Genomic DNA, 13778 nt, shown 5'->3' with positions numbered 1-13778 from the left:
ATCCCAGAGATGCACTGGGCTAAGAGGATGAAACATGGGCACATAATGGGATCTGGCCATGACCTCCCCATCCCAGCAAAGCTCATTATCTGCTCCAAAGGTTCAGCTCCACAGGCAGCAGGCACAGAAATGCCCCGTTTGGCACCGAGGGTGGGAACTGCCGGCTGCTCCCAGCTCAGGGGCTGAGCAGTTTAAAACGAGATCACCTGTAATTATCCTACTGCAATTAACCACGGGCTGGAAGGTGTAAAAGGGAATTAGGGGAAAGGAGGCAATTAGGAAGGAGCCATGGGGAGGGAGGGCTGGGAGAGCTTGCACCAGCAGCTGATGGGAATCAATGTCCCAATGAAAAGGAGTAGGTGACACCTCAGAATCTCCCATCCCAAAGCTTCAAGGAGGATTCCATACTGTATCCTAAAGGGAAATCTGCTCCACTGGGCTTCATTTACAGCCATAAAAAAAAATCCAAGTGACGGGGAATGGTTCTCAGCATTGCAGAGTGTGGGGAGGTTTTGGGAAGGTGAGCAGGACAGTCCTCACAGGGCCACAGATGCCACCATGGGCTGTGGAGCTTCCATGGAGCAGGACAGGACAATGCATGGTCCATGCTGCATCCCACAATGGTGTCCATGTGGATTTAGGAGCTGGGATACGTACAGGAATTATTATTCCCTAGTTTTGAAAGGCTGTACAGGCCCCTCTCTGCAGCCTCTTCCTCTGTAATTCAGACAATGGCTTGATCCAAACCTGGATCAAAGGATCTGGATCAACCCAAACGAGGATCACGTTTGCTCCTTGGGAGAGAAGTGATGCCAGGGTGGAGAGGGGAGAATTTCCTGCAAGAGGGATCTGCCAAACTCAACCCCCACTGCTGCCACCAGCAGCCAAGCAAATTAAAGTGATTAATTTGGGTTTACACCCCCTACAGCCAGGACAGTGCCAAGTTCCACAGGGATGCTCTCTGGAGGTGGGAGCACCACCAAACAGGGATCAGGGGATATTTTTTCACAGTCTCTGTCAACTGAGCTCAGTTCTGAGCCAAAACTCATCCCTGTATGGAACAAGGGCTGCAGAGCACTGGGGTGAGTAGCTCAGACACAAATATCCCAGCTCATCACTCATTCCCAGCATTAATCCCCTGCCTTGGTGTTCCCAAGCAACAAACAATCCCAGCCACTGAGCAGGAGCAACACCTCAAAATCCAGCTTATAAAATCCTCATGGAGAGGTGGCTAAATTTAGTTCCAGCTGAACTTGCTTGGGGATGCAAGACTCAGCCAGAAATCCACGTGAGGCTGGCACAGGGACACAGGACAGCGGGAAGAGGCTCCTTGAGGAACGCACCCAAAGGAGGGCACAGAGCCCAGGCTGAAGGATGAAAGTGCAGGAAAAGTGATTCCCCAGTGAGCTGTAAGGCTGAGGAGTCAAAGCCATGAAGGTACAGCCTTGGGAGGCACCATCATTCTCAAAGCTCTCCCAGGACCCATCCTCTGGAGAATGAAGAAGAGGAAAGGGCAGAGGATGCTGTGCCCATCCCCACGTGCTTCTCACCCCATCAGGAGACTGCCTTTATCCTTCACAGCATCCAAACTGCTGCCTCCCACTCACAGAGGGGCAGCAGGGGCAGGAGGTGACAGAACCTGGATTTTGCCCCAGGGATCAGAGCTGGATCAAATCCTGAAGTTCCAAAGGCTGTTTTGCCTAAGCATCATCACGGCACAGACGGGGCTGGAGAGCAGCAGCCCGGCTGACAGGTCACCAGCGACCAGAGCTAAAAGCAGGCTCCATCCATGTGCAGCCCCTGATCTCAGGGTTACCTGCAACCATGTGGAAGAGGAACAGGGGAGGTTTCTCCTCCTCTCCAAAGCTGGAAAAAGTTGTGACAGGTCCTAATGCAGCAGCACTGGCCGATGGAACTGCAAATCTCAGCCAAGACAGGGAGGCACAGCCAAGGTGGCCAAAAAAAGTGGGAAAATACCACCGAGACTCCTGCAAATTCCCGTGGAGGAAGAGGCAAAGTGCCATCGAGATCCTGCCGGGGAGCAGAAGGCAAGACTTGGTGCCATCAGCTCTGTGGTCCCTCCCAGTGCCCAGCAGCTGCCTCGCCAAGGGCACATTTAGCACCTTTCACACATTTGTCACGGCAAATATCCCGATTTCACAGCTTGTTGCTGGCTAATGGGAACGTCGTTAACAGCCCCGGGATTATTCATGCAGCGGAAAACAATCACCCATCACCCGAGGTCACCCATGTCCTGCCAAGGTGGTGGTGCCACACACCCGCGGGCATCTCTGCTTCCTCAGTGGAGCAAACAGTCAAAATCGGATGGAAGGAACTAAGAGATGAGGTTAATTAGCTTGAAAGGGTAAATGATCACAGCAAGGCCTGCCAGACTGCATAGAATCATGGAGTGGCTTGGCTGGAAGGGACCTTAAAGCTCATTTTGTCTCATCCCCCTGCCGTGGGCAGGGACACCTTCCACTATCCCAGGCTGCTCTGAGCAGTGCAGCAAGTGGCCTTGGACACTTCCAGGGATCCAGAGACAGCCACAGCTTCTCTGGGCACCCTGTGCCAGGGCCTGCCCACCCTCACAGGGAACAATTCCTGCCTGGGGTCACCACAGGGGAACAACCTCTTGGGCAGCCCCTGCACAGCTGAGCATTCCCAGTGTCCAGCACAAAGCTCATGGATGCCAAAGGAACGTGCTCACACCTGCAATCCCACCTGTCCTACCATCCCAGATAATCAGCTACACAAATCCAACCTGCAGGAAAAATCCAGCAGGGAAGTGCCTGCTGCTGTGGGACCAACACCTCCTGCTCCTCAAGCATGGGACAAGGACCACTTCATGGCCCGGGAGTGACATGGGAGGAGGCAAGTGCCAGATGCGTTCAATCATCTCCTTCTTGGGTGAATTACAGAGCAGGAGCTGTCACCACTCAGCAGGGACAGAGCTCTGTCGTTCCCTGGGAGATAAGTGCTCCCTTCCTTCCTGGAGTCATCAAAACCCTGGGACACAGCTGGCTGCTGCTTGCTGCAGAACAGCCCCCCGAGGGAAGGGCACTTGCAGAGCCTGTCTGGCTCTGAACATGGCACAAAGGCACAGAATCACAGGATCATGGGTTGGGTGGGAAGGGACCTTGGAGCTCATCTTGTTCCACCCCTTCCATGGGCAGGGGACCTTCCACTAGGCTGCTCTGAGCCCTGCCCAACCTTGAGCACTCCCAGGGATGGGGCTGGAGCCATTTGGGTTCAGAGCTGTGAGATAGAGTCACAATCTGCCACTGCACCCAGAGAGGGTTAATTTCTCCTTCCTCCCCCAAAAAACACTCTGAGCAGAAAGCAAAGGGGAAATAAAAGGATAGAGCCAACCTGAATCCCAAATCATCCCACACACAGTCAGATGGCAATGAGACATGGAGTGTGGTCATCACAGCGATGGCACCCACAGCCGTGCTGGGGCCCAAGGCCAGGCTGCTGCTCAGCACCACATCAACACAGCCTGCTTAAATAACAGCAAATCTGTCCCAAATCCTTGGGGTGACCCTCAGCCAGCATCCCAGCTGTCTGAAGCAGAAGTGGGAACGCCAGGAGCTACTCCTCCCTGGGGCACGGCTGGTGGGGAGAGCTGGGCTGAGCCTCAGTACCTCATGACACCCTGAGAAACCAAGGTGGCATTGTGTAAAACCCCGGGAGTTCAACACGGAGAATCACCTCACTCCCTCGGCAGCCAGGGGAAATAGGTGCTACAAAAAAGCACAGACATGGAAAAAATCCTTAGTGAGCCAACAGGAAATGGGAATATACTGGAGCAGGCCCCAGCCCATCCCTTGATGCCACTGTCAGCAGCTCAGCCAGACCCCCAGTGCTTGAACGAGGTGCTCCCTAAACCCGTGATGGTCCCATTCCATGTGGTACCTTGTGCCCCAGCAGTGCCTGCTGCCCTCTGGGGTTCATGGATTCCCTGGGAGTCAGAGATGTCCATGATGGAGATGTCCAAGACTGAGAAGTATGGGACAGGTATGTCCAAGATGGAGACATCCACAGGTCAGATCTTGTCTCCTGGTTGTGAATCTGGGAATTTTTCCACCTTACCATGTTCTTTTGGGCCACCTGCTTCAAGGTCGTGGACACAGCAGTGTTCCACCAGATCCACCCTGGCCAGGGGTTCCTTAGAGCCAAGCTCATCCCAAAGCTCATCCTGAGGCACCGGGGCCGGCACAGCACCCACACCCCGCCTGCAGCACCGCCGTCAGCGCCACGGAATCCACCCCATCAATACAGAGGGGATTAGTGGGAAACAGTGGCAAATCCGCCAGGCTGGCTGTGCTAAGAGGCTCTAATCCCAACCCCACACAGCCTCCATGGAGCGGGAATCACGGACCGATCCCGAATGGGCGGCGCTCGGCGGGACAGGAGGACATGTTCAGTGTGGTTCTGGGAAGGGGAACGAGCCAGTGCTGCCCACGGGTTACAGACCAAGACATTGCCAGCCTGGAGCTGGACCATGGGAAGGATCCGGGTTCTGGTTTCTGCTGGGAAAACAACTAAGCAATTTGCTGGATACTCTGGGGTGTCAACCCTTCCACCCCAAACTTCACTGAGCAGCACTCAGCAGCCTCCACTGGCCATGCCAGAGGGTGCCGAGGACATGCTGGGACCAGTACAGAAGATATCCTGGGAGCTGAGACTGTGCTGGGACCTCCTGCTGCAGAGTGGCCACCCCAGAACTGTGTCCCTGCAAGGCTTCCCTGCTCTCCTCCAGCCATGGAAAGTCTCAGGCTTGTCCTGGTGCTCTCACCTGCCTGCACAGCAGTGGGGCCTCTCCACTGCCTCCTGTGCCAAAAACCCCCTCCCTGGGAAGCTCCCAGCACTGTTTTCTTCCCTGCAGGGAGGTACCTTCAGGTGGCTGCTGCACATTCCTCATTCTCCTTCGCTTGCCCAAGCCCCCAAACCCACCCCAGCAGTGGGGGACCACGAGGAGAGTGGCCAATCTCCACTTCCAGGCCCCTGGAGCCCCAATCCAGGTGCTGGTGTGCCTGGAGAGCTCTGTCCTGCCGACAGCTCCCAGGATGACAGATTTCCTGAGGCTCTTGCTGGCTGCTTTCCTCATCCCCTGATGGAGCAGATTCCAGGCTGGAGGAGCATCTGTCCAAGCACTCAGCGGCAGGAGCAGCTGGCACTGCCTGCGGGCAGCTCCAACCCCGGGATCTGCAGGAAGCTGCTTCGGATTGTCCCTTACATTCAGCCTCGTGCAAACCTCCCCACGGTATGAGAGGGGCTGCAGGAGCAACAGCAGCACCCCACAATCCCCTCATCTCCCTGTGCCATAAGTTCTTCCTGGGTAAATCCATGGGAGAGCAGAGCTGCCATTCCAGTGCTTTTTCCTTCACTGGAGGAAGGAGCCGGAGTGAAGCATCCTGGAGCAGCAGCCCAGGGAAGAGGCAAACACAACCCTCGTGATCCCAAAGGTATTCACCCAGCAATGCTTTGATATTTGCCCTCCCCACAGCCCCATCCTGCCCCAGCCTCCAGGCAGGGATGAGGATCCCAGGAGGATCCCTGGGCACCGGTCAGTGGCAGAGAAGATGCCTGGATGGGCTGGCTCCCAGCTCAGCAGAGCTGCTGCTCAAACCCAGGCACTGCTGATGGTGCAGGGCTGTGCTGAGCCCACCAACACAGCCCTGCTGAGCCAGCAGCACAGCACAGACACTCCCGGCTCTCCTCAGTGCAAAAGTCAAACCTCTCAGACAAAAACATCCAGGAGGGAAGGGCTGCAAGAAGCACCCTCAGGTGCTGGGGACAGATTCATCCTCCCTCTTCTTGCATGAGGTTCTGAGGGGAACCCTGGGACAGTCTGAAACCTCCTGGGTTTCTGGGACTGCAGGAAGAGGAAGAGACAGAAGAGGGGTAAGAAAGGTGAAAACCCCCACAGCAGGTGAGCACCCACTGCAAGCCCTGGCCAGCACAGAGGCCCCACAGCCACACACAAGGGCTGAGTACCCACAGGCCTGATAAAATCCAGTTGGAAGCACTCAGGGAATGATGATTACGAGGGAGTGGGAGAAAGGCACTGCCTGTCTGAACAGATCTGCTCAGAGATACCCTCACACTTCTACATTTAAAAGCATCACAGGATGCTCTGGGAAAGGCACAACAGCTCCAACAGCAGGGGCCAGGCTCCACCTCTGCCCACCTGCACTCCCCCAGCCCCACTCAGGCAGGGACAGACCCCAGGGTGCCACTGTCACCCTCCCACCTCCCCCCATAACAGCAAAGCACCCACCAGTTATTTCCTGTGGCGCCTCCACAGTAGGAACACACAGGACACCCGGAGCCCTCGCTGCAGCCCTCTCATCCGAGGGGGATTAGGGCTGGGTTAGGGATTTAATCCCACTGCCGGGGCTTTTCTGGGTCGGTGACATGGTTTGCGAGGCGCTGATTAGTGCGCGTCGTTAGCGCAGCACGGATAATTAACACAGCCTGTGCCACATGCCAGCGAGAGCTCCTGCGCCATCACCCTCACCACGGCTAAGGGGGACAAGCCCTGGCCCTCTGTGGGGTCTGGCTGGACTTTTGGGCAGCAGAGCAGCTGCCTGGGGTCACAGAAGGAATCCTCGCCCTGAGGAAGCAAATCCAGGAGTTAAAGATGGGAGTTTTCTCACTGCAGTGCTGGAATTAACCCCTGAGAGCACAGGGAGAGCTCCTCCAGCCCACTGGCTGTACTGGGGTGAACTGGGAGCTGCTGCCCTAGTGGAGGATGTCAGTCCATCATCCTGCCTGTGCCATGATGGGTTTGGGGACCCCAAGGGACAGACCATATGTCCATCCACACCAGTTCAGCACAGGGACATGCCCAAGGTAGGGACCAACAGCATCACCCCAGCCCCACGGTCACTCCAGAGAGGTGATCCCAGGGACTCTGTTGCCTCCCAGCTTTGAGCAGGTTTCCAAGCAGACACAGACACACTCACAGGGTGTATCCATCATCCACCACTGGATAAACCCAGAACTCACACACTGGGCTGGAGGCTGTGCTGGGCAACCTGAGGCTGCTTAGAGCAGGTGCTCAGCATCATCTGAGTTAATATGGAAAGAGTTTGGGGAGTATGGATCAATCACAGCAGCATTCCCATGGGGCAGTGCTCCACAGGGAAGCTGGAGGGAAGCACATCTTGTGCCCAGGCAGCTCATTCCAGCACAGGCACCCAAAGGGCTCCAAATAAACCAACTCCATCAGGCAGATGCCACTCTGAGTCCCCAGGAGACCAGTGTGGCTGCAGGGAGAGGCCAGAGGTTCCTTGAGCCACAGGCACATGGCCACCCCAAAAGTGCTGCTGAGCTGGAGCACAGCCCTGGAGAGATCCACAGGGAGAAACCCTGCTGGAACTGGAGCATGCAGCCTCTGGGATGCTGCTGGGTGTCCTGCAGGGGATTAAAGTGACAGCCTGGGGGCCCCGTCCTGGAGGAGAGGCAGCACATGCTGTTGTCCACCTCACTCTGGCTCCAGCTCTGTGTTTCACACTATTGGAGGCCCTCCTGGCAGGACTGAAGGATGTGTCAGGCAGGACTGTGCTGATGTGTCAGGTGCTGTTCCTCCAGGAAAGTTCATTCCCATGGGAAAGGAAAAGCTGGATGGGAAATCAGCCTGCCTCAGAGCAGCTGCTGGCATCCCTGCAGGACAGCCTGGGGCAGCCAGCCCCTCTCAAGGCAGGTGAGTCCTTTGTTCCTGATGGAGCAGCCTCTCCCACCCAGCACCTCTCCTGCTCCTCTCACCCTTCCTGCACTGGCCTGGCAGAGCCTTCCTGAACCCCTGCTTCTCCAAAACCTCAAGGGGAAACACAAACTAACCCAGGAATGACACAGGCAAGCCCGAGCCCTGCTGCTCTCCAGGATCCCATTCCTTCAGGAAGCACAAAGCTCCGCCGTAGCATCCCCATTCCCATTAAAAAACTATTTCCATCACCACCCACAGCGCTGTCAGCTCTTCCCAACGCCTAAAGTGCTTCCTCAGCTCATCCACACACCCCTCCTGCCTGCTGTCTCCTGTTCAATGATGAGACGGAGCTTTCCCCACTCTTGCATGAGTCTATACTACTCAGCGTGCGGCTCCGGATCCTCTGGGCCTCTCATCCCGGTAATTTGTTGCCCTTATTTTTCCACACCTCCCACTCCTCCCCCGTGGCAGATTGTGCCTTGGCTTTCCGTGTCTCTGCCCAGCCCTGCTGACACCGGGCTCCCCCATCCCGGCAAGCCTGGACCCTGCCTGGTGAGATTCCAACAGGGAACAGAGCCAACAGGAGGCTCCCAGAGCTCTGGGCTTCAGTTTAAGCCATGCAGCAGCCAGTCTGAAATCCAGCACATCTGAAACCCTCACCTGTAACAGCCCAGCACATCCCGCTCTGCCTCTGCCCAAATCCTTCCCCATCACTCCCAGCACCCACCCAGGGATGTTCCCAGCCTCTGGAGAGGAGCACCCGGTGCCAGTTGTGGCAGCACCCAGAGCACAGAGGGAAGGTCACCTTCGCAGCAAAGCTCTTTTATTTCCATCTCTATTTATTTATTTCCTCTGCTTGCTGCGCTCCCTGTGGCTCCGGGGCCATTTACATAATCAGATCAGAGGCAGCTGCACAGGAACTGCACACGCTGGCCCCAGAGCTCCCAGCCCTTCTTCCCAGGAGCACCTTTCCATTCCCTGGAGTATGCCTTCCCTCCCTGGAGCGTCCATCCCTTCCCCAGAGCGCCCATCCCTTCTGCTGAGAGCCACAGCACCAAACCTCACAGATCCGTATCCACTTTCCACTCCCATGGAGCAGATCCATGAGCTTCAGTGATGCAGCCAGGGCAGAGCCTGGACATGGAGCATCCACATGCCAGCACCAGGACAGTGCTGCCAGCTGGGATCTCTGGGAAAAACCTTCTGGGCAAGGACACTTTTAACTTCTCCTGCAAGGAACTTTGGCCTGGCAAAAGCACCCTGTGCTCCCATGGGATATGTGCTCAGGGATGGAGATGGGCACGAGCATGGTGTATTTGTACAAGGAAACTCCACCTGCTTCCCTGGAGCAGTTTCATGTTCTATACAGATTTTGGGACCTTTGCACTGCACAGAGCTCCCCCATCCCCCCACAAGAGGCTCCTGGCAGCTCCAGAAGGCATCAGCCCATCTAAAAGGAGAAATTGAGGCACAGGAGGGAATCCATGCTGGAAAAGGTGACAGTGTGGCTGGGAGCCACCAGTCCCTGTGACAGGGGCATCAGGCTGGTCCCCTCCCTCCTGGTCCCCCCCCCTCTCTGCTTGTCCCTCTCCCACCTTTCTAACACAGCCCCTCAAAGTGTCCCCCTGCCCACAGCTCCATCACCTCCTCCCAAAACAACTGATTCAGCAGGGATCTGGAAGAGCCACAACCTCCTCCCGGAGCCGGAGCTGCCACACTGCTCCCACCCTGCTCCTTCCAGTCCTGCTCCCTCCAGGGCACAGCCTTTCCCTCAGGCATCTCCTCAGGATGCCCATCCAGAGCCAAAGTACCAAAGGATGCACAGCATCCATGTGAGAACATGTCCTGCCACCCCCCAGCCCCTCTTACCTGTTTGGGATTTTGGGCAAGCCACCTTCCTGCTGTTTTATCCCAGCACAATGGTTTTTGTGGAATTTCCCACCCTCCAGACAGCCTTGCTCAAGCTTTTATCACGTTGCAACCACCACAACCTCCTCCTCCTCTTCTTCCTCCTCCTCTCTGGGCTGGACACGGCAAATACTGCTCTGCTCATCCCTTCCCAAAGGCTGCTGGAGAATTCTCTCCCTGTCAATTCCCTGCCCACATCCCACTGCTGTTCCGCCTCCTGACAGCAAACCTGGGCAGCACCGAGGGTCTGCTGGCACCTCCCACCACGCTGCCAACCCCATTCCCAAAACTTGGACAAACTCTCCATGGGGAAAGTGCTGCACAAGCATCCCCAAACTGCTCTGAAACACAAAAGAGACTCGGGAAGCCCTTTCCCCCTGTGGCTACAGAATCCTAGGAGTGGGAATGGGGAGGATGCAGCGACCGTGGGGCTCCGAGTACCCTCCAGCTCCTGCTGGGAATTACATCAAACACCACCCAACCTCCTTCTGCTCAGGGCTAGGACAGCCTGATGACAGCACTGCTCCATTCACAATTCCCTGAGCTCTGCCTTCATACATTATTCCAGCCCGTTGAAGCTTTGGGATTGTTTTTTTTTCATTTCCTTTAAATATTTTATTCAGTTTTGCTCTCTTTTAGAGCTCCCTGGAGTAAAGCAGGCTCCCAGGAAGGGCTGTCTCACTGCGATGGAGGCACACTCAAAGCACAGCCGGGAAGCACCGTGAGGCTGCACAAGGCAGGAGCAGAGGTGGTGCCAGCACCACTTCCTGACCTCCAACAGCCCAGCTGGGAGAGCAGAGCCAGCACGAGACCCGAGGGGGTTAAATCCCACAGCAGCTTCATGGAAGCAATGAGGGTGTGAGGGATGTGGGATGTAGGTCTCAACCCGCAGCAGGATCTGAAGTGCTGTGCCGGGCAGAACTCCCCCACAGAGCAAACGAAAGCATTCCCTCAGCATTCCCAACATGCACATTTCCCAGCTTTACAAAAATGACCTATTACATGGAGCAGGCGGTAAGGATGTAGCAGAGCTGTGTCTCAGTGGGGTCTGTATCCATGCCCTTTTCCCAGCTGCATCTTCCCAACTTCCCATGCCCTCACCACAGCGCTGAGCCCCGGCCCTGCCGAGCCCCACGGTAACGCGACTCAAGCCACAGGGAACAAACAGGGAGGGCAGGAGGATGGAGGAAGAAGAGGAGGAGGAGGGGCAGGAGAAGCAGCACTCACGTTGATCATAGCATTGGAGGTGATGCGGAAGAGCGTGGCGCGCTCGTTCACCGCCTTGATCTTCTCTCCGCTGTCGGCCGGCAGGCGCAGGTTCTCCAGCTCGCTGAGCGAGCGCTGCAGGGCCGCGCCGTGCTTGGCAATCAGCTCATTGCAAGTGCTCAGGTCCTCCAGCTTACTCGACAGGGTCTTCAGGGGGCCGTGCAGCTCGCTCTTGTCTGACTGCGAGGCGGGCTCCTCGTCACCCGAGTCATCTGCACGGGGAGGGATGGAGAGAACAGCGTTTCCATGGTTACCCCCGCGGGCAGGGACCAGGGACCTCCCGCCTCCTGCCGGGCCGGGGGTCGCGGCTACCGCGGCCCCCCCGGAGCACGGAGTGGTGGGGGTGGCACCAGAGCCCCGAGCAGCTGCTCCTGGGGCTGTCACTGAGATCTGCTCCAGGGTTGGGTGGTGGGGTGGCACAGGGGGTGCCACACACCAAACCTGCCCTTCCCAGGCTCACCAGGGTCGATCCACCATGCACTGGGGGCTCTGCCAGCTCTGCTCGGGGCAGGGTGTTGTCACCTGAGGGAAAGGTGACAGAGACACCAAGGAAAGTGACACTTTACCCAAAACCACCACATCTTCAAAGGGCAGAAAACTCCATGATCAGCACCTCAGCTACAACAAAAATTTCTGCAACTCCAGAACACTTAAAACCAGGAAACAAATCCAAGTCCACTCAGTGGGAGTAACACAGCATTTCTGATCACCCCACTGCTCCCCCAGGAAGGAGGTGATCGGCCCCAAGAGGAGCAGCACCCAAAGCAAATACAAAGAGAGAGAAGCAGGTCCTGGGCAGGGGCTGTGCCCCATCCTTATGCTCCAAAGTTTAGCCAAGGGTTTTCCAGGTGCTCCCAAAACCTTCTGAGGCAGCGGAGCAGGGACCTGCTCCTGTATCTCCCCTCCCTGAATCTTCTGTCTCTGGATTTCAGAGAGATGGGCACCAGCAAAACCCGGCTGCAGCTTCTCTGCCAGGTCTGGGGGAGCTGGGGGAGTGAGAACATTCTCCAAACAATCCAGGCACAGAGCTCAGGGATGGCTCTAGTGTAATGGGGGAGCAGCACATTCCCTCTCAGGGCTGCGAGGAAAGAAGGAAACCCGTGATTCCCTGGCAGGTGGGTGTTTGGCTGCTATTCCTGGCTCATTGATAGGAGCTCTGGAAATGCTGTGGGTACTGGGAGAGGTGTTCAGGCACTGCTCAGATTGAATCCACAGTAAGGGAAGCAGAGGAAGAGCACCCTTTGATTACTGTGATCCAAAAGCAAGGATCTGGAGAAATGTGACAGGATCATGAACCTGGAGTGGAAGCAGGAGCAGAGCACAGCACAGTGTCACCCCAGGACTCATGGTGAACCTCCCCAGAATGGATGTGATGGGTCAGGGGACACAGCTCAGGGACAGCACTGATCCTCTACAGCAGGACCAACCTCACTGCCCAAGGACAATGGGAGAAAATGCAAGGGAAACAGGGCACGGAGTGGCTCATGAAGCACCAGGACAGCATCTCCCAGTGTCACCACTTGGTCCCTCTGCAACCCAGCTGACAAACACAAGCAGCAGCTGCTGGAGCCTGGAGAGGAGGAGACCACCAAGGACAATCAGAGCACCGAGGGGAAACCAGCTGAGAGCTTCCCAAGGAAGGTGAGCAGCCAGCTGAGGTGTTTGGGAGATGGGCAGCTCCCATAGCCAGGCTGGGGAGCTGCTGAGCCCAGACAGGGGACAGGACCAGAGGTTTGAAAACACACCCGGAATCAGGGAAGTCTCCAGAACAGCTGGTAGGAGAAGGGGAATAGGAACAAGCAGGATTCCAGGAACTCCATCCCAGGATGGTGCACAGAGGCACCACAGCAATGGCACAGGCTCACACCACAGGCCAACTCCAAAAGACCTGGCAAGAAAATTGAAGCCACCTTTCTACCAGTACAGAATATAACCAAAACCTCCTCAAAGCCCATTTTCTGATACAAAAGTTCACTGGGGCACACAAAGGGTCTCCAGCAGTGTGGGCACTTTCCCTGGGCTTGGATGTTGTCTCTGCACCTGTCCTGATCCGGTGCTTCCAAGGACAGAGCATTCCATACCCCGGACACTCTCTGGGAGAGGGGCACCAGGCTGCTCCTGCTGCTCTGAGCTGTGTCCCTGGGGCTTTCCAGGGCAGTCTCTGGCCTCTTTCACCATCTCTTCTCTCCAGGTGGGGAACTGTGCTCTTCCCACCAGCATCCCAGCAGCCTGTGCAGGCTGTGCCTGCTGCCTGCACTCCTCCACAGCTCTGGGATCAGATCACTAACGAGGCTGGACTTTAACAGCCAATTTATAATGAAGTCCCATGTTTTATAAAGCTCCCAGGAGCAGAAGCCAGCCCTGCTGGCTCAGCTGTCATTGCTAACAGGAGCCTCAACATGGCAAAACCCACCTCTAAGGGACTCCAGAGGACAATCCAAATTTCCCAATTTTCTGTTTGCAGGCATCAAAAACAATGTACAAAGCCAATTTTACCTGCTTACAAGTGCTGCAAAAATGATGCCAGGCAAGAGAAAGTGCCTCTCTGCCCATCCCCAGGCAGCACTTAACACCCAAACCCCTCCCTTTAATTTACCCCCCATCCTGCCTTTCCAGAGCAAAGCCTGAATCATTTTGCCAGGTGCAATCCCAGATCACAGCCTGGAGATTTTTCACAGAATCACGGAATGCCCTGAGTTGAGAAGGACCCACAAGGATCACCCAGAGCCCGCAACAATCCCACCCTGTCCCTGGCAGTGCTGTCCAAACACTCCTGGCAGCCCTGGGGCCGTGCCCATTCCCTGGGAGGCTGGGCAGTGCCAGCACGGGGATGGCAGGGCACGGAGAGGGACGGGCTCTGCACTTTGCCAGGACATTATTTCCTGCC

General features: G+C 56.3%; 1 protein-coding gene across 11 annotated transcripts in view; it reads right to left on the bottom strand.

Annotated features, from left to right (window-relative positions):
* Positions 1 to 13778, bottom strand: part of OSBP2 (oxysterol binding protein 2) — a 92429-nt gene that overhangs the window by 17062 nt on the left and 61589 nt on the right. For all 11 annotated transcript variants that reach the window (XM_023937778.2, XM_086856640.1, XM_086856641.1 and 8 more), the window contains one exon: positions 10853 to 11103. In XM_023937778.2, coding sequence (XP_023793546.2) covers positions 10853 to 11103 — 251 coding nt within the window. The remainder of the gene's footprint in view (positions 1 to 10852; positions 11104 to 13778) is intronic.

This window comes from Cyanistes caeruleus, chromosome 18, assembly GCF_971803275.1.
Source record: "Cyanistes caeruleus chromosome 18, bCyaCae1.hap1.1, whole genome shotgun sequence".
NCBI classification, from domain to species: domain Eukaryota; kingdom Metazoa; phylum Chordata; class Aves; order Passeriformes; family Paridae; genus Cyanistes; species Cyanistes caeruleus.
This window is presented reverse-complemented; position numbering and strand designations above follow the sequence as displayed.